The 22,006-nt window shown below is 38.0% G+C and overlaps 1 protein-coding gene across 8 annotated transcripts in view; it reads left to right on the forward strand.

Moving 5' to 3' along the window:
• DMD (dystrophin) overlaps positions 1-22,006 on the forward strand; it is a 1,918,566-nt gene that overhangs the window by 1,270,744 nt on the left and 625,816 nt on the right. For all 8 annotated transcript variants that reach the window (XR_009155503.1, XR_009155504.1, XM_058186507.1 and 5 more), the window contains 2 exons: positions 6,352-6,563; positions 18,051-18,205. Coding sequence is in view for 6 of the 8 variants with exons in the window: in XM_058186507.1 (XP_058042490.1) it covers positions 6,352-6,563; positions 18,051-18,205 (367 nt within the window). In the remaining 2 variants the exon portion in view is untranslated. The remainder of the gene's footprint in view (positions 1-6,351; positions 6,564-18,050; positions 18,206-22,006) is intronic.

The following is a 22,006-nucleotide window of genomic DNA, read 5'->3' on the forward strand; positions in this document are numbered from 1 at the left end:
CACACTGGCTCTTAAACATGACATCACATGACCACAATTTGTAATTTTACTTCCAAATCCTCTTTTAACTATGCTAATGGAAGCCAGTTGTAAAACACAAGAATGGTGGTCGTGCCATTGTGACACTCTGCAATGATTGTAAATGTATATCAGTAAAGTTTCTTAATGATGACTGGAACCATGGGATGATGTAATTGTCATAAATGCGAGGACTGATTACAAAGCTATTTTTTACACTATTGTAACTTTGAATAGTTATTAAACAATGCAGTCTGTAAGCAAGGGCTGTAAATAAATGTAATGTCATAATGCAGAAAACATGTTTTTATTTTTAATATGTGAAAATGATTTTCCAACCTCTTCATAATTTTAAGAGTTTGATTTATTAAGTTTTATTAACATTTTCTTTAAGAAAGAGATGGGTTGTTTGCATGTTTTTTATAAAAAATGAATGCAGATTTCTGATGACCATTAAAGCACTAAGAAATTACTAAATTTGAAGAAAACTGTTGGTTTGCTTTATTTTAGAAGGAATTGGCAATTGAAAAACTTAGAAGGTAAAAAATATTGAGGACAAAATTACATTAATTAAATAATAATGCATAGAAATGTAGAAATTTCTTCGGGATATCTTCGGGACCGCCTTCTGTTACCACATGCCTCCCACCGGCCGGTACGCTCCCATAGAGAGGGTCTTCTCAGGGTGCCGTCAGCCAAACAGTGTAGGCTGGCGACCCCCAGGGGGAGAGCCTTCTCTGTGGGCGCACCTACCCTCTGGAACGACCTTCCCCCAGGACTTAGACAACTTCCTGACCTCCGGACCTTTCGCCGCGAGCTGAAGACATATCTATTCTTTCGAGCAGGACTGGCTTAAACAGGGTTTTTAAATATGGATTTTATTGGGGTTTTTTATATTTTGTATGGTATTTTAAATTTAGGCTATTTTGAATAAGTTTTTTAAAATGTGTTTTATTGTAATATATTGTACTATTTTATTTGCCTGTTCACCGCCCTGAGTCCTTCGGGAGAAGGGCGGTATAAAAATTAAATTATTATTATTATTATTATTATTATTATTATTATTATTATTATTATTATTATTATTATTATTGTTGTTGTTGTTGTTGTTGTTGTTATTATTATTATTATTATTATTCTAAGTATAGAAATGTGCTGACTGCAGACTCTTTTTTACATTTTTAACAGCTTTAGGAAAATAAAAACAAAATCCAGTGTTTATAGGAAATCCTAATTCCTCAGAGTTTTCCAAATATTTTCATTTGGTTTACATTTGAGAGTGATTGGAACTGAGCTATACATGTTTCACCACACAGCTCTTGTTATAAGTTAATAATATTGCTGTCTCTTATCGATTTTCTCAATCTCTCATATGCATTTATGAGTTATGTTGAATTATGTTCAATTCCCAAATTATGTTATATTCAATTCCCAAAGTGATGAAAAACTCTTACATATTTTTTTCTTCTTAAGCCACTTAAATATGTCATTATTGTTGTCCAGGTCTTTCCTTTACATGGATGTATTTGTTTTTTGTCTTTAAAAATAATACTGCTTTATTCATGTGACTCATCTTTCTACTGATTAAATTCATAAAACTGTTTTCATACATTTATTATCTGTTCTCTTATTTATGTTTATAACAGATTCAGATTCCACATTTTTCAATTTTACATTTTGTAAAATTTATGCTCATTTTAGAAAACCACAGCAAAGCATTTTTCTTTGCTTTTTAGAAAAACAATTAATGCAACTATAACTGCGTTATAGTTGCATAAAGAATCATATTTTATACCATACCAAATAATTCATAACTAAGCATAAAATTATGTCCATAATATTTATCAAAATATTTTCTCTACTTATTTTCTCTACTTCAAAGGCTACTGTTTCTTTCCATATTAAAATGATTAGTATGTATAAAATATGTGACAAAGAATTGTTTTATGTACACTTCTGGGTTAATGATTTAAAAATTCCAGTATTATAGAGACTTTAAAGTTTTGTATAATAAACTTTGCCAGTATTTTACTTACCAAACACACTATTTAATTACTGGAACAGCTAGAATAGTAAGATGAATTATTTTCAAACTCTTCCTCTTTCTGAACCAATTGAAGATCATAACTTATTTAACTGAAATATGTCTAAATAATAAACTGATTTCAAATAATTACAATGAGTGTACAGCATATCCAAATCATACTCCTGTTGTGTAATTCTTACTTATCTAAAGTTTTGTCATTATTATATAATAATGGTATTATGAAAAATTAATTCAACAAATACAATTTAAGGTTCTAGATTTAGATGTTAATTTGAAATAATTTAATTTGAACATAATCAAGAACAGGCTTTAAAAAAAACTTTTTATTAAATAAACATTAAAAATATTGGACACGATGCGACCATCCTGGCTTTGTCATTTCACTACATATTTTAAAATAACAACAAATACAATTCCTACTTATCGTAAACTGCTATTTTGATGTTATAAACATATCCCTTGTCCTCATTTATATACTTTTTTTTTTAATTTGCATTTATATCCCGCCCTTCTCCGAAGACTCAGGGCGGCTTACACTATGTCAAGCAATAGTCTTCATCCTTTTGTATATACAAAGTCAACTTATTGCCCCCAACAATCTGGGTCCTCATTTTACCTACCTTATAAAGGATGGAAGGCTGAATATATACTTGTCTAAATATTGTCCAATTTCCATTCTACAAATCCTCAATCTTTTCTGTTACGATTCCTTTTCCTCATTTCCAACCATTGGTACAATTTATTCCAAATTTCATAGTATTCTGTCTCACTTTTTTAAGTTCTAGTGTTAGTCTGTCCATTTCTGCACAGACCAAGATTTTCTTTATTATCTCTTCTTCCAATATCTTCATGTTTCCAGTATTGCACATAAACCAGTCTTGCTGCAGTTATAACATGCAGCATTAAAAATATTGGACACGATCGACCATCCTGGCTTTGTCATTTCACTACATATTTTAAAATAACAACAAATACAATTCCTACTTATCGTAAACTGCTATTTTGATGTTATAAACATATCCCTTGTCCTCATTTATATACTTTTTTTTTTAATTTGCATTTATATCCCGCCCTTCTCCGAAGACTCAGGGCGGCTTACACTATGTCAAGCAATAGTCTTCATCCTTTTGTATATACAAAGTCAACTTATTGCCCCCAACAATCTGGGTCCTCATTTTACCTACCTTATAAAGGATGGAAGGCTGAATATATACTTGTCTAAATATTGTCCAATTTCCATTCTACAAATCCTCAATCTTTTCTGTTACGATTCCTTTTCCTCATTTCCAACCATTGGTACAATTTATTCCAAATTTCATAGTATTCTGTCTCACTTTTTTAAGTTCTAGTGTTAGTCTGTCCATTTCTGCACAGACCAAGATTTTCTTTATTATCTCTTCTTCCAATATCTTCATGTTTCCAGTATTGCACATAAACCAGTCTTGCTGCAGTTATAACATGCAGCATTAAAAATATCAATCCTTTACTATATTTCTCTTTTGTAATTCCTAATAGGAATAGTTCTGGTTTCGAATCTATATTTTGGTCTAGCATCTCTTCCAATCATGTCTTTATCTGACACCCAAATTCCTTGGCTTTTGTACATGACCACCACATATGATAGAATTATCCTAACACTGAGTTACATTTCCAACACTGCGGTGATAGATTCCTGTTCATTTTTGCTAACCTTGTGGGTGGAAGGTGCCACTTGTAGAACATTTTGCATAAATTTTCTTTGTACGCGGTGGCTAACATTAGTTTCCTATTTCTCTCCCATAGGTCTTGCCATTTATCCAAATCAATATTGTAACCAAAATTTTTGGCTCACACTACCATGGTTTCCTTCACTTGCTCTTCCGCCATTTTATATTCCAATAGATATTGATAGGTTTTCTTTATCACCTTTTCGTCCGTTCCTAATAAAATTTTGTCTAGCATGGTTAATTTTTTCTTAATACCCCATTCCTTTCTATCTTTCATGTAGTATGAATTTGTAGGTATGCCCACCATTCCAATTCTACCCCTTAATCTTGTAATTCTTGTCTAGATTTTAGTCCCCCTCCTTCATTTAAAATATCCTTATATGTAACTACATTCCTCAATTTGATAAAATTTGGATGTACCAACAACTCTAACATAGAGCCAAGCTGGAATTTTTATGTAATTCTGTTGCTTAACTTTTGTCCAAACTTCAAAAAGAGGTCCTCTGACATGATGCCTCTGGAAGTACTGATGAGCCCTATGTCTACCATCCCACAAAAATGCATGCCATACTATTTGCATATCATATCCTTCCAACATTAGTAACCTCTTATTCTTTAGGTTTATCGACTCTCTCGCTCATGTGAGTGTGGCAGCTTGATAATATTTTTCCCAATCAGGCAGTCTGAACCTTCCTCTTTCTTTGGATTCCTGTAGTAATTTTAGTTTAATTCTAGGTCTTTTCCCTTGCCAGATAAATTTGGATATTGTTTTGTTCAAATTTCCAAAATATTCTTTGTCTAATCTTATGGGTATGTTTTGGAATAGGAAAAGTATTTTTGGCAAGATATTCATTTTTATTGTTGCAATTCTCCCCATAAGGGAGAGTTGCAGCTTTTTCCATCTTTCCAGATCTGCCTTAATTTGGTCATTTAATTTATTGTAGTTGTCCTGTTTAATTGTTATACATCTCATTGTTAATTGTATTCCTAAATATTTCACTTTTTTTACTATTTGAAAGCTTATTTTCTCAGTCAATTCCTTTTTCTGTGTTTTAGACATATTTTTAACTATCATTTTGGTTTTTTCCTTTTTACCCTCAATCCAGCTACTTCCCCGTATTCTCCCAGTATTTCCATTAGCTTCAAACCTGATTGTAGTGGCTTTTTTATAATAAATACAAGATCATCTGCAAAAGCTTGCAATTTGTAAAGTTCTTTCTTGATTTCCAATCCCTTAATTTGTTTGTCCTTCCGGATTATTTTTGTTAACACCTCTAAAGTTAATATGAACAGTAATGGTGATAACGGGCACCTTTGCCTTGTACCTTTCTGGATTTTAAAGCTTTGTGTTACTTCCCCATTTACTATAACTCTAGCCTCTTGATAGGTGTATATTGCCTTAAACACGTTTATAATTTTTTTGACGAATTCCATATATTTTAACTGTCTCAACATAAAATCCCAATTAATGTTATCAAAAGCCTTTTGGGCATCTAAAAATATCAATGCTACTTGTATCTTTCTATGCACTTCATAATATTCTAATACATTCAATATTGTCCTCATATTATTTCTCATTTGTCTTTTTGGTAAAAAACCATTTTGACTGACATGGATAAATTTATTCAGATACTTTTTAAATCTTTCAGCCATTATTGCCATAATTATTTTGTAATCCGTTCAACAATGATATAGGCCTGTAATTTTTTATTAGTGTTAAGTCCGTATTCTCCTTTGGAATCAACGTGAAGTTTGCCTACACCCTTGAAACCGGTTCATTTGCTTCTCTTAATACTGCATTGAATACCTCAATTAATATTTCTCCTAGAGAATCATGTAATTCTTTGTATAGTTCTAGGGGTAACCCGTCGGGACCTGGAATTTTGTTATTTTTTTTATTGCCTGTATTAACTCTGACATTCTTATATCTTCATTCAGCATATTTTTTGATAACTTCTGGAACTTTGGGTAGTTCAGCTTTCTTGAAACGTTGTGGTATTTTTTCTTTGATATTACATTCATCATCTTTGTATAGTTTCTTATAGAAATCATAAATTATATATTTCTTCACTTCATTTTGGTAAGACATACTTCCCTCCCCATTTTGTAATTTACTAATCCACCTTTTTCTTTCTGTTTTTTCAATTTTTATGCTAGCCATCCCCCTGGCTTATTTGCATTTTCAAAAAAAAATTGGTTGCTCCACTTTATTTGTTGTGCTAAATCACAACAAATCAAGGATATTCAACTTGTGCTTAATTAGTTCCATTTGTTGTCTAAACTCTCCTCTTTGAGGCTCCTTTTGTAATCCTACCTCTAATTTCCTGAATTCCCTCTCTAGGTTTTTCTGTCATTGTTTTTTCTTTTGGCTTTCTTTCACCATATAAGCAATTGCAGTACCTCTCATATATGCCTTCACAGTGTCCCATAGGTTTTGTAAATTTGTATCTTTTTTTTTTGTTTTCTTGAAAGAACAAACAAATTTGTTCTTCCATCTTCTTTTTAACTTCTATTTTAATTCACTGAAATAAGTATTTGAAAATAAAGAGACATATTTTATTTTTCCTTTATTTCCCACAGTTGAAAAAATACAAAACCAGTGGGATGAAGTGCAAGGTCACATTCAGAACCGAAGGCAACAATTACATGAAATGTTGAAAGATTCAACACAATGGTTGGAAGCAAAGCAAGAAGCTGAGCAAAGACTAAAATATGCCAAAATGAAGGTTGGAACATGGAAGGAGATTTCTTATACAGTGGAAGGACTAAAGAAACAGAATGCTGAGCTCAAGGTACTAGTGATAAATCAGAAAATAAAAATAGTATAAATTAAAAACAAAACTGTCCCAAACAAGTGTTTAAATCTTACTGAAAATTAATTTAAAATAAAATAAAGAATAGCTTTCATATTTCCTCTGCCTATGACAACATACTCCCCCAAAATGTGTTTTGTACTATATTATCATTCAATATTTATTTGGTTTGCATTACAATGTAGATGTACATTTTTTTGATTAAGCAGCAATGGCTATTAATGAAAAGAGATAAAATACATCCAAAGGCAAGCAGAGAACATTCAGTAAAATGTTTAGTAAAGTCAGATATATGCATTCGAGTAAAGAATTTTTAACTAGTTTGTGATATAACTTCATAGTATCTAATTTGTAACTATTTATACATCTATTTCAATGAGAAATAGTATGTTCATTCAAGTAACAAGTATAGTAACAAGTATAGTATGTTTACTAATTCATAGAATGTTTCATTATGATATGGCTAAGTTATTAAAGGAAAGAGGCATATGTTCTTACAATAATATAGAAAAAGATCAGAGTAAAACATCGCCATATTAGGTAAAATTAACAAGAAAAAAATGAAACCAAGGGGACACTGGAAAATAAAATTCTAGAAAATGCAAAATTGGCAGATCTAGTCAGGACAAGAACACCAGTGATCTAGAGTATGGGTTCCAATCTTGGCAACTTTAAGACTTGTGGACTTCAACTCTCAAAATTCCCAAGCCAGCATGCAGTCTTTGACAGCAGGGAAACAGTGAATTTAGATATCTGTAAATTAATTCAGTTATTAAAAACAACCTCCTTCCAAAGAAAGTCAATACTAATAATTGCTATGTCTAAAGGATTTTATTTAAAGGATTACTAGCATGCTATAATACTTATACATAGCACTGCATTAGTTCATTTCTTATATTATTCAGTTGAGTAATACTAGAATACAAAGAAACTGTATCCTGTTTTTAAAATTTATTCTAATGGGAAGACTTTTTATGCAGATTTTTTTCTGTAAAAGCATTGTTGTCAATTCATCTCAGTTTTATGTTTAAAAAAAACATTGTGAAAGTATGTCAACAGAACTGCTTATATTTGTCTCTACTTCATTGAGAGATTGAAGAAGAGAGATAAAATACATTATTGTAAACCCTACTTAGCCCTTCCTATGGGAAGGAAAGGAAAAGAAAGAAGGGGAAAACATACTTAAGAGCTAAATGATGTCTGAAAGTAAAAGGGGAGTGCAGAAAAGGAAGAGAAATGTGTCATTAGTTTAATTATATAAACTATTATATGAAATCATGTAAAACAGAACATACTGGGACTCTTAATGGGCTGATAAAACACATACTATCATTGTGATCTCTATTTAGCTCAGGGACATTGGAAGTGTTGATTGAAGATTGGAAGCCTTTCAAAGTTTTTCAAGAAATTATTTTGTCAAACAAAGAAAGAATAAAGCTCTTATTCCCTTTCTAAACATTGTAACTGATACTGCTGTTTAGTAATGTCGATGAATGTAATAGATAAAATATTAAAATTAATTTTGAGAAGCAGCACTAAAAATATCCTTGTAATGGATTCAGGAGGTCCATTAAATAATGTCCCTCAGAAGGGATTACAAAGTTATTTAAATGTAATAAAAGTATTAATAAATGTTTACAAGTCATTATTTATTCTATCAATAAAGCAATTATATGAACTGTTAATACCACTGTATAATGCCTTAGCCAGACCTCATTGAAAATATTACATCCAGTTTTGGTCGCCGCAATATAAAAAGGTGTTCAGAGTCTAGAAAGAGTGCAGAGAAAAGCAACAAATTATTAGGGGACTGAAACCTAAAACATATGAAGTGTCAGCCCTGGAGGCCATCTTTTTCTTTGGATCTTCAGGGCTGCCACATTTAGTGCGGGAAATTGGGAGAGGGGATTGTATGGAGTGGTGGAGATATCTAGCCATAATAACATTCTTTTCTCTGAGAGTCAAGGACATTCGGCCTGCACCTGGAGTGGTGTGACTGGGAGGCATCTCCAGTTTGGACGGTGCATTAATTGGACCATGTGATGGACATGTGGGTGCAGAGGAAGGGACTTGGACTTTATTTTTGGTGGGAAAACCTGGAAGCTTTCAGATTCAGATTTTCCAGACGTGCCAATATGACATCTCTAATAAAATGGAACTTTGAGGAATTTCTAGCCTCGGAGTCTTCTTTCATTGGGGGTGTTACTTGGAACCCTGACATTAACCTGAATCTCCTTTAAAACTTCTAACAGCTCCCCGATCAGAGGGGTGCTCTCCGGGATCCTGAGCCCCAAGCACTGATCCAACCCCAGGTGGCATGAAGACTCAGGGAAGATAGAAGAGAAGATGGTGAGCACAGAGGGAACCACTGGGACTGGTTCGATGGTCCACATCGAGACCCTCTACTCAGTGGTGGGATTCAGCCGGTTTGCACCACTTTGAGAGAACCGGTTGTTAACTTTCTGAGCAGTTTGGTGAACTGTTGTTGGAAAAAATCATTAGGGTAGACAACTGATTGTTAAATTATTTGAATCCCACCACTGCCTCTACTCCCCTTCTGAAACTGCGGTGAAGGCAGCTGAGGCACTGAAGCGGAACGCTGACATGGTGCCCAGCCCAAAGAGCAAGCCGCTTAACCGAATCCCTCTTAGTGGGGCAAGGCTGCAGGAGCAACACCACCCCAGGAGTTGCTGAATGGGGCAATGCTGCAGGAACAGCAGATGGGAGTGAGCAGAGTGGAGCAGACCCAAGCCTTTGAATCAAGAGCACAGGGACCAGTTGATCTCAGCGATTCCTGAGAATGGGCCTTTCCATCGCCAATGCAAAGCCAGTGACTGGCAGATCTACCAGAGCGTTTCGATTAGCTCAGTATGGGCAGCATCACACAATCCCCTAGTACCAGCCCACCTGGCTGGATTTTGGCTCAGCCCATGTTCACATTTCCAGGCCATGGGACCAAAGTGGCACAGAGTGGAGCATTGGCCTCATTTCACTCGGCACGAAGTGGATCACACCATAACCTTCCCTGTCAGGCCCAGTCTATCAGGATGACAGCTCCTGCTGGAGTCGGAACGGTGCCACAGCAAGACCCATTAAGCCAATCCAGTCTGGTGCTACAAGGACCACCTTTGGAACTGCCGAGACCCAATACCTCCACTCAGTAGCCAGTCCTCAGATTGCCTCCTGCTGACCAGATCCCCTTGGCTGGGCCTTTTACCCTGGCCAGGGGTGGATTCAATATCAGTGGACACCAGCTCTGTCCCTACTACAGGTGCTGGCCCCACCATCAGCCCCATTGCCAGCACCAGTCCTACAATCATCACCCCCCAGCCACTGCTCCATGGTTCAGAGCGACATTTGATGGGACCCCGGGAAAGCTGGCCTACTTCCTCAATCGGGTTTGGTCCCAAATTGATCGCTATGGGAATCAATACCCGACCAATTGGGACATGATTTTGGCAATTGCAGATGGCATGAATGAAGGAGAAGCAGCAGAGTGGATAGCTGAACTACACGATAAAGGAGCTAGATGATGCAGACGAGTTTTTCCAACTACTCCAAGGCCACATCGAGGACACGGCTCACCAGATAGAAGCTGAGGCCCAGATCAAAGCCTTGAAGTAAGCAGGTTGGCCCCCCAAAGAATTAGTGTGGGAATTCTGGAGGCTGTCTGGAAAACTGAGAAACTGGCCTGAACATCTCCTCATCTACCACTTCAAATAGGCCTTTGGCCCAGACCTAAGGCAAGGCTGCAGTATCAGGGGAGTTCTGGAGTGTATACAAGCCTGGTACAGCACAGCAGTGGCCATGGACCTGGAAATCCACCCCCATCAGAAGCTGACTGGAGAAAAACCTTCAAGAAGTCCTCTGGGCCACCGCACTCCAGTCAATGATGTGCTACAACCCATGCTGTCCAGGATGACCCTGTGCCCATGCTGACCTATGCGGTCAGCATGGGCACAGGGCATCCGAATGCCTGGTCCCTTCCCCAGTCCCTCAAATCCAGACCCCCTCCGCACTTCGAGGAGGGAAGCCACCAGACAAGGGGAAAATCACCAAACAAGCTGTTGAGGTTCCTCTTCTTCCAACTGGGAACAAGGAAACTCCAGCCAGGGAAACCCCTCTGGGTTCTGCCAAAGGGAGCAGCAGCAAAGACAAACCGATCGTAACTGAAGCCATCCACCCCTTCACTATCAAAACCAGGATTGTAGCGCTGGAAATGGGAGCCCAAGGGGAGGTAGAGACCATCATAGACACTTGCTGCACCAGATGCCTGCTCCCCATAGTCCAACAGCTAGGGATAGGCACGAGACACCAGCGCACCCAGGGGTAGGATTGAGCCCCTTCGGGAGAACCGGTTGTTAACTTTCTGAGCAGTTTGGCAAACTGGTTGTTGGAATAAATAATTAGGGCAGAGAACTGGTTGTTAAATTACTTGAATCTCACCACTGAGCGCACCCCATCTGTTTTGAACAGGTCAATGGGACGCTAATAGGCAGAGCCCTAGCCACATTGATCACAGAACTTTTTAGGCTGGAAATGGGGTGCCACCGAGAACTCATCCGATTTGTCATAGTTCCAAAAATGACCGAGTCGATCATATTGGGCCTCGCTTGGCTGGACAAATAGGCACCGACCATCATATGGAAAGACAGCTACCGAAAGCTAAGAATAGCCATTGGTCCATTGCTGCCCATCAAACTGGAGAATTGCCAAAAGGTGACAAACCCCAGCAGCCCCAGCAAGGGTGAAACTGCAACCCCTATCACAGATGGACTTCTTGGCAGCCCACAGGTGCCAAGGGAATACCAAAAACTGTCAGATGCCTTTAGCGAGGAAGATTGCAACTTCCTCCCCCTCACTGCCCGACAGACTGTGCCATTGAGTTTGTATTGGAAGCAAAGCTGACTAAACCTAAAGATGTACTCCATGACTCCAAAAGAAATGGCTGAGTTAATAAAATACATCAATGCCAACTTAGTGAGGTGTTTTATCCAGCCCACTAAATCCAGAGTGGCAGCCCCTGTAAAGAAAAAAAGGTGTGGGGGATCTGTGTGGATTTTCGTGGAATTAATGTCATGTGTGTGGAGAATACCTACCCCATCCCCCTCATGAAAGACATGCCACGTCACTTAGCCAAGGGCAAGGTGTTCACGAAACTGGACCTTAAAGAAGCCTTTTACTGCATATGGATTAGAGAAGGAGACGAATGGAAAACCGCTTTTAATTATCCACTTGGCAGCTTCCAGTTCAATGTCATGTCATTTGGTCTGCAAGTCTTTATGCAGTCTTCATGCAGCTGATAAATGAGGTGCTACATGAACACCTACACAAAGGAATCCTAGTTTATCTAGATGACATTCTTATATTCAGAAAGACTCTAGAGCATGTAAAGCTGGTGTGGCAAGTGCTGAAAAAACTCTTAGCCGCAAAGCTGTACACAAAGTTGTCAAAATGTGAATTCCCTAGATTACCTAGGCTACTGACTATCAAGCGGAGGAGTGGAAATGGACCCAGGGAAAGTGAAAGCGGCGCTAGACTAGCAACCCCCATCCACCCACAAACAGTTTCAAAGCTTCCTGGGTTTTGCAAACTTTTACAGGCAATTCATCCCAGCATTCAAAGAAGTCGCCTTGCCCCTAATGGAGCTATTAAAAACAGGGGGCCCTCCCATGTAACTACGACCGAGTCAACCATTTGCCTGGTCATTGGACTGCCAAAAAGCCTTTGAAAAATTAAAATGGCTCTTTGTTGAGGAGCCGATCTTCCAGAGACAATTCTCTGGACAATTGTCTCTCAGAGAGACAATTCATCATCCAAGCAGATGCTAGCAACGTAGCAGTGGTGGCTGTGCTTCTACCGAAGGACCTACAAGGCCAGCTCCTGCCCTGCGCATATATGTCCAAAGAGCTCAACAACACTGAAAGGAGGTGGGCAATTTGGGAGACGGAATCCTATGGAGTCCACTGAACCCTCCTTTCCTGACATTTTCTTGAAGAGGGCAAAGTGCTTTTTGAGGTCTGGACTAATCACAAAACCTCAAAGCCCTAAAAAAAAACTCAGAAAACTCTCCCAAACAAATCCTCTGGGCACAATACTTCAGGCAGTTTAACTAAATACTTCAGGCAGTTTAACTAAAATACAGCCCGGGGGAAAAATCTGCTAACCAATGCCTTATTGAGAAAACCACAGTTAGATAGTCAGAGGGAAGAAGTCGTCAACACCATCAACCCCCCACTCACAACCAGCAGCACGAGTCACCACTAGGGGCCAAGCCAGATGCCAACCCAATCCTGGACAGAACAAACTGATAGCACCACTGAAAGCAGCACTCCCAGCTGAACAATGGCTCACAGATAATAAAGATATCTTGACCATGAGAGATGGACTGGCTTGGAAGGGGTCCAAACTGTATGTCCCTAACAGCTTGAGGCTGGAAGTCTTACAGCGCAGCCACAATTCATGACTTGCAGGCCATTGTGGCTTCTTGAAAACTCTGCACTCAGCCAGGAGAAAGTTTTGGTGGCCAAAGATGAAGGCTGACATGGAAGATTATGTAAAAAGCTGTGCCACCTGTGCAGCCAAGAAAATGAGACTTGGGAGATCTCCTGGGCTCCTCCAGCAAGTGGCTAACACCAGCCAACGTTGGGAGGAAATTGCATTAGACTTTATAGTTGAGCTCCCAGAAAGTGGGGGAAATACAGTGATTTGGACAGTGATCGTCTTGTTTTCTAAACAAACTCACTTCGCTGCTTTCTTAGGGTTGCCCTCAGTGAAGTAACTGGCAAAAATGTTTATCAAACAGATTTACTGGTGGCATGGAATCCCCCACCAGGTAATCTCAAACTGAGGAGTTCAATTCATTGCTAAGTTCTGGAGGGAGTTCCTGAAATTGCTCAGGTCCACTAACGGGCTTAGTTCAGCTTTCCATCCAAGTACAAACAGAGTCATGGAATGAAAAATGGTGGAGCAATATGTCAGATGTTATGTGGATTACCAACAAGAGAACTGGGTAGACCTGTTGCTGTTCACAGAAGAGGCTTACAATAATGCTGTACATAGCAGCACCGGATTGACCCCCTTCCATGTCATCAGTGGCATGGACATTGTCCCCATGCCTGAGCTGCCCAGACAACCACCGCGCAGGACTAGCCTAATGGGGTTTTAATAATGGGGTTTTCATTGGTTTTAAGTGTTCAGCCAATTTTAAATTTTCCTTTTTAAACTGGTTTTAATTTTTATATTAATTGTTTTACTTTGGCTGTAAACCGCCCTGAGTCCTTTGGGAGAAGGGCAGTATAGAAATTTAAACAAACAAACAAACAAACTGAGGTATATAAAAACCAAGCAGACAAACGCTGATCTTTCCAGCCCCCATTCCATGTGGGAGATCGGATTTACCTATCAACCAATTACATAAAATTATGGTTGCCCAGTAAAATGCTGGGACCTAAGTTTTTAGGACCTTTCCCAATAATGAAAGTAATTAACCCAGTAACAGTTCAGTTTAACCTCCCACACATACTAGGGAAAGTACATTCTGTCTTTCACTGCAGTTTGCTAAAACCTGCAGTCGGGTCAAGATTGAGGCCACAGGACTGACTGGCTCCCAAGTCTATAGTGGTGCAAGGGGAGACCCATTATGAGGTTAAGAAAATCCTAGACTCTAGCGTATATAGAGGTCAATTACAGTATTTTTAGTTCATTGGAAAGGGTACACTTTGTCTGAATCTGCTTAGGTTAAAAGCTGGCACATAAAAGCAGACAGATTAGTGAAACAATTCCATGAGAAATTCCCTGATAACCCAAAGGGTCCCCCTGGGGTGGAGAGGTGGTTAAGGAATATTGCATTAACCTCCTATGTTCCTATCTTTGCAGGACATGATCATCAGTTGAGGGGGGGTTGCCTTTCAGCCCTGAAGGCCATCTTTTTCTTTGGATCTTCTGGGCTGCCACATTTAGTGCTGTGGGAAACTGGGAGGGGGATTTCATGGAGTGGTGGAGATATCTAGCCATAATAATATTTCTTTCTCTGAGGGTCAAAGACATTTGGTCTGCACCTGGAGTGGTATGACTGGGAGTCGTCTCCAGTTTGGATGGTGCATTGATTGGACCATGTGATGGACATATGGGTTCAGGGGAAGGGATTGGAATTATTGAGTCTGTCATTTGCACCTCTATAACTGTCTGGTTCGGTTCTGCAACCCAACAAGAGAAACACAGACTTCAGAGGATAATTAGAACTGCAGAAAAAATAATTGCTACCAACCTGCCTTCCATTGAGGACCTGTATACTGCACGAATCAAGAAGAGGGCCGTGAAAATATTTGCAGATCCCTCGCATCCTGGACATAAACTGTTTCAACTCCTACCCTCAAAACGACGCTATAGAGCACTGCACAACAGAACAACTAGACACAAGAACAGTTTTTTCCCGAAGGCCATCACTCTGCTAAACAAATAATTCCCTCAACACTGTCAGACTATTTACTGAATCTGCACTACTATTAATCGTTTCATAGTTCCCATCACCAATCTCTTTCCACTTATGACTGTATGACTATAACTTGTTGCTGGCAATCCTTATGATTTATATTGATATATTGATCATCAATTGTGTTGTAAATGTTGTACCTTGATGAACGTATCTTTTCTTTTATGTACACTGAGAGCATATGCACCAAGACAAATTCCTTGTGTGTCCAATCACACTTGGCCAATAAAATTCTATTCTTTTGGGTGGGGAAAACCTGAAAGTTTAAAGATTAGGGTTTTCCCAGATGTGCCAATATGACATCTCCAATAAAATGTAACTTTGAGGAACTTCTAGCCTCGGAGTCTTCTTTTGTTGGGGGTGTTACTTGGAACCCTGACATGAAGAATGCTTGCAGGAATTGGGTATGTCTAGTTCATTAAAAAGTAGGAATAGGGGCAACATGATAACAGTTTTCCAATACTTGAGGTGCTGCCATAAGGAAATTGTCGACATAATTACAAGAGTGTGATAGGCCATAGTATTGAATTTAATAATTTAAGCTTATTCAGATTTATAAAACCTATCAAATCATATAATATTCATTTATGCATTTGATGCTCAATTTCATGCACTGGCATATACTATGGGCATGTATTTGTTATCAGTATGAACAAGATTCACACAGGTGAATTCTTAATCGATATAGCAAAGAATTATGCAGACTGAAATTTACAAATTATTTCTTAAATTCTGCAAACTGTCACAATAGGGAATCAGTATGTCTCCTACTCTACCTCCATTTTTTTCATTACTCAGCCAGTCCTATGGTCAAATTTCAAGTTTCTATATTTTAAAATAAATAAATAAAACCCTGTTCTATTTATTTATAATATGTAATTTAGAAACTGGTTCATTAACACTTCCCCAAATAAAAAATTAATTGCTTGATCACTGCCATTGGTGATACATTATTCATTTGCTAAGTGTGCATTTTCTAATCATATATAAATCAATCATTTTTATTATGGTCATAGACCATCATTACAAATAAAAACATTAAAACAACAGGAATAATAAAAAGTAAAAAACAGATAAAATAATGTATTACGGTTAGTGGTGGATTATTAGTGGATGGTAAGTCTGCCTAATTTTTCATACAATATAATAAAATTTGGCCACATTCAAAGAAAGTACTGTAAATCATTGTCATCATCATGAATGTTATTATTGGAAACTGTAAACCTGTCAACCCATCTTTTCCCCTTAAAAGTCTCTGGAATAAGGGCAAGAGATGATACGGAATACATGATGATACAGAATACATCTTAATATGGGATTTGTTTTATTAAAGATTAGAAAATAGAGCTAGAAACTAGAAATTGGAAAAATGTTATTATGCATACTGTTACATGATATAAATTTCTATAATTACTACGTCTAGTTAAATGTTAGAAGCTGAAAGACTACTATCATGTATGCTTAAATAATAAAGAGCAAGAGATGATGGATAAATATATAATACATTTAATATGGGAATTGTTGTATTAGGGGTTAGAAATAAGAGGTAGAAAGTAGAAATTGAGAAAACATTACTATGTATACTGCTCAGTGGTGGGATTCAAATTTTTTTACTACCAGTTCTGTGGGTATGGCTTGGTGGGTGTGGCATGGCATGGCATGGCTTAGTGGACATGGCTTGGTGGGCGTGGCAGGGGAAGAATATTGTAAAATCTCCATTCACACCCCATTCCAGGGGAAGGTTATTGCAAAATCCCCATTTCCTCCTGATCAGCTGTGATTCAGGAGGCAGATGGGGGCGGGGCCAGCCAGAGGTAGTATTTACTGGTTCTCCAAACTACTCAAAATTTCTGCTACTGTTCTTCAGAACTGGTCAGAACCTGCTGAATACCACCTCTGATACTGCTACAAAATATAATACATTATAACTACAATGTATATGTAAATCTTAGAAGTTGAAAGATTATTACTATGTATACCTAAATAATATTATTATTGTTACTAGTATTTTGTATAAAGCAAATTTTGTATAAAGCAAATTGACCCAAACAGTGTACTGTTCACTAAGCACTTATATATGTTGAAGAAAAAACCCATTAATTAAAAAAGGACCCTGGAATAATTTTATGTGAGTGAATCTCAGAACCTAGAAGTTTGATGGAGTTATGGAAAAATAATCTATACATGTTTGCAGATCTGTAGCACTGAAGAAGAAGAAAAAGTTTTAACATTACAGAAAAATCATTGAAGAATCAGAAAAAAGAAAGTCAGCACTCTCAAATAGATGGGCTTGTGCAATCCTATCACATTGACCTTATTTGAGAGTGCTTCAAATGTTTTGTGGAATCCTCCCACAAATAACCCAAACTTTAGAACTTTTAACTGAATGAGAAAGGTGACTTACCTAAGAAATTTGTATAGCACATTAAGCAGTAGACTAAGAAGCTGAAGTGTTTATATCTGAAAAAGATTACAGATAGTCCTCAACTTTAGTGACTTTTTCCAAGTAGCAACAGCCTGATAAAAATGACTTACAACAGATTCTCACAGTTATGAAAATTGTAGCATCCCTGCAGACATGTGATGAAAACTTGGGTGCTTGGCAGCCGACATGAATTTATAAAGGCTGCAGTGTTTCTGACTCACATAATCACTATTTGTGACCTTTCCAGCCAGCTTCCAACAAGCAAAGTGAATGGGGGAGCTAGATTAGCTTAATGACCATGTGATTTGTTTATGGATCATAGAGATTCATTGAACAACTGCTCAAAAAGGCTGTAAAATTGAAGATGATTCAGTTAACAACTACCTGGCTCAGCAATAGAAATATTGATCCTAATTGTGGTTATAAATCAAGGTCTACCTATATATGTTTCTATTATGAGTATTTAAATTGCTTTGTGTATATTTTCAGACTGTGTAACTTGCTAAGGCCTTTCAGAAATAGTGCTCATATTTTTCTCTCTTTCCAGCAATTTGCAAAAGAGCTACGTCAATGGCATATAAATCTGGATGTAGCAAATGATTTGGCCCTTAAACTTCTTCGGGATTACTCAACTGATGACACCAGAAAAGTACAAATAATGACCAATAATATTAATGATGCATGGGCCACCATTAATAATAGGTAGGACATGATGTTTATTATCATATTTATAAAATGGAATGACAATCCTGTTTTCACTCAAAAATTCAAGAAAATTCATCAAATAATTATGAAAGATTTAAGAGAACTGGATATGGTATCTAGTTGTTTTGTTGTTGTTGTTTTGCTACCATATATTTCCATAAGATTAGTCTTGAAAAAAAGTTTCTTCTTTCAAATATATTTTAATCAATACATTGTTTACTAAATTATTTCAAAGACTTGTCATTGTTATCTGAGCATTTGAGTTACAGCTTATGATTCCTAATTTTGTCACATTACAGTTCTATCAGTATTTGTTCTTCTCTTCCAAAATGTATATTTAGTACTTGAAGTCCCATTAAAAATTAGTGCCATGTTCAATTATTGAATGTTGTAGATTTTCTAAACAATGAATGAGAGACTTACCTTAATGAAAACATTTTTTCAGAGGGTCAGAAGCTCTACCAATATATTTTTTTCTTATATTGGTTAATTATTAAAGTTCTAATATCTCTTTTATCTCATTCTCATTATTTAGTATAGATATCATCATTTTAAAATCTATTTTAAAATATTCCACTATATTATGAATCATGTTATAAAATATATGCAAATATATCTAAAATAAAAAGTGCTGTTAGATTATATATTTTTTCCAAATCTTCCTTGGCTGGGTTAGAATTTCCTACTGGGAAGTGTTGCCGACGTGACTGAATAATTTAAACGGAGCAGCTGTGTGAAAGTCAGGTCTCTGTATTTTTCAGGAATGACTGTCCCTCCTACCCCCATTATATTATCCTTTGTTCCTGGTGTTACTGCACCTTTAAAAGGAGGGTTGGTAATAAGTGAGGCTGTTGCCCCTGTGTCTATTTGACATTGATATGGTTTTCCTTCTATTAAGATTTGGAGCATGGGTTCCCCTTCTGGGCCATTCGTTAAAGGAATGGCAAGACCATTGAAGGTGGCTTTGAATTCCATATTCTCCCGGTCTAGTTACAGATTCTATGAATAGTTTTCCCTTTGTGATTCCCAATATGGTCTTCTTATATCCTCTCTATCTTTGTAGCAAAAGGAATCAGTTCTTGGGAAAGGGGGTTGGGGGCGGGAGTCCTGATGATCTTTTCATCGGTATTCCTGCCTGCAATTTTGGTTGAAATGTCCCTCATCCCCACATTTGTGGCAATGTCTACATTCATGGGGGGGTCGGTTTTCCCTGTCACACCGCCGGCATCTTCGCATACAAGAGAAAGGCTGGAGATTTGTCTGTCCCCTATTATGTATAGCTGCAAAAGCTTGCAGGTCTTCCTGTCTTTCAATTCTCCTTTTTCTATCTTTTTCCTTTTCTTTTAATTTTTCTCTTTGGTCATAAACAAAGTTGGCTATTTTTTGTAATTCAGATATTTCTAAAGCTGACCAGTTTGACACAATCCGCTGGAAATGATCACGAATGTCATCAGCTGATTGGTTGACAAAAGCAGAGGCAAGGATCTTTTGATCTTTCTGGTAGCTGAGATTTAAGTGTAAGTATTTTACTGCTGCCTCAGAAAGACGGACCCAATACGCATCTGGGTTTTCTGTTTCTCTTTGTGTTGTTCTTTGGAACTCTGACCAATTCAAAGGTTTTTTCCCTATTTCTTCCAAGGCTTCTAAAAGGTTTGCCTTTGCCCTGGTGTATGTGTCCCAATGGTTTGCATCATTATAATCCCAATCAGGATGTTCTAGTGGCCAGGCGACTCATGCGGGGTTTCTTTGTCCAAGCACGTGCAGTACTGGCTGTTTGGCTATCTCCTCTATTTTCTCAAATAACTTTAGCTGTTCATCTTTCGTTAAAAAGACTTGCAATACCTGGGTCATGTCTCCCCAGGAAGGATTGTGGCTGTCTATTATTGTCTTTAGTGTCCAGATTACAGTTTGGGGATCGGACCTAAAGGTTGAGGTATCCCTTTTCCAAATTACCAGGTCAGCTGCTGAGAATGGTGTGTGAGTTACCACATATTCATGCTCACCTCTTGCCCTTCCTGGAACCGGTTTACTCAATAGGGGAGCCATGATTTTAATTTCTTTTTTGTCTTCCTTAGGGGAAGAGTTTCCAATGGTGTCTAGTTCCCTTCTCCCTGTTAGATCTCTAGATTGGGATAATTCAGCCCAGCAGTACCAGTAGGGTATTTGGCTGGGCTTGATTTTAGATCTAAGTGCCTTTATGGTTTGAAAATTAAGAGTACCATCTTCTGGCCAAATTTGTTTCCCTGTCTCATCTCTCAACAAAGCCCATTCCCTGCATATTTTTTTAGCCTTTTTCTTTTCCATACCAGCTAGGACCAGCATCTGCCATTCATCCCAAGCATCCAACAACTCTCCCATTCAGGACCCTCGAATTACAGCTTCCCATGTTTCCCTCTCTGATGTGAGGTTCACACTTTGGCTTAGTTGGGTCAACAGGCTATCAGTTTCAGATAAAAAAGTGTCCGGGGAGACTTTGGTTCCCTTACAAAGTATGTGCACTCCCCTCAGAGGGAACTCAGGCCACGGTTTTCGGACTGCGAAAAAAGACAGTCTGAGAGGACTTGCTTTCCCCAACAGACAAGTACTGGTGCTCCTTCCACAGGCCTAGGTTTTCGGATTTGGAAGAGTTCAAATCCAGGAAGACTTGCTGCTGTTTGTAGGCAAGTACTGGCGCTCCTTCCACAGGGCTAATCTAATTTTTCCAGATTTCCTACAGTTCAGGGCTTTGCTTCTTGTGATAGATACAGGGCTCCTTCCAATTTCTTAGCATTTGCAATCATGCCTCACTCAGCTCCTTTTCTTCAAACAGGAGACTTCACATCTAGTGATCCCTCCTTGCTTTCTCTGTCCTGTCGGTCACTGCTTGGGGGAGCTAGCAACAGGCAGAGGTGCGGCTGAGGATCAGTCAGAGAGGTGATTATCCCACTGCTATCCAGATTAAATCCACATACATGCACACACACACACACGCACACACTTTCCTCAATTCTACAAATTTTTAAACTTAATGCGGTACTCACCCGCTTTCAGGCAGCTGCCAAGAGGGAAAAAAATTCTCGAGGACTCCCCCAGGCAGGGTCCGTGGATGTTTTCCCTGGACAAAAGAAAGTCCGTGCCAGCTGGGTTTTTATCTCCGGTCCCTGACCGATGGCTGGGTTGGCTGGAAGTCCCACCAGAGTCCCAATTGTTAGTTTATATTTTTTTCCAAATTTTCCTTGGCTGGGTTCAAATTTCCTGCTGGGAAGCGTTGCCGACGTGACTGAATAATTTAAACGGAGCAGCTGCGTGAAATCAGGTCTCTGTATTTTTCAGGAAGGAGGTACAGGCGGCAGCAAGGACACACCTTCCTGGGCTAGCAAATAAATTTTGTGTGACTAGGTGTTTTATACTTTTTTTACCATTGAAGTTCTTTGTGTCGTTTGCACTAATGTTTCTGACTTTGTGTGGTTTCTGTGTTAATGGTTTAATTCCTGTTTTGCTCTCTGCCTGGAATACTGGCAAGGAAGTGCTTGCTAATATTTTTTATTTATCAAAAGTATGTTTCCTTAATACTGATACCATTTTCATCCTCTGTCTTTAGTACCTTTTCGTTTGCTTCCTTTTTGGTTATTGTAATCCATCTCCTCCTGCATTTATATTACCTTTTCTTCCCTTCCCATTATATTGGAATTTTAATTACTCTGATCCTGTTCTTCTTTTTGGGCTATCTGCTTCTATGGGGATTCTTAATGATTTTCTATTCTAATGTGTTTGGAGCTGCAGTCTCCTGTCCTTTTGGTAATAGGTAGTTTGTATTTT

Source organism: Ahaetulla prasina, chromosome 5 (assembly GCF_028640845.1).
Source record: "Ahaetulla prasina isolate Xishuangbanna chromosome 5, ASM2864084v1, whole genome shotgun sequence".
NCBI lineage: Eukaryota > Metazoa > Chordata > Lepidosauria > Squamata > Colubridae > Ahaetulla > Ahaetulla prasina.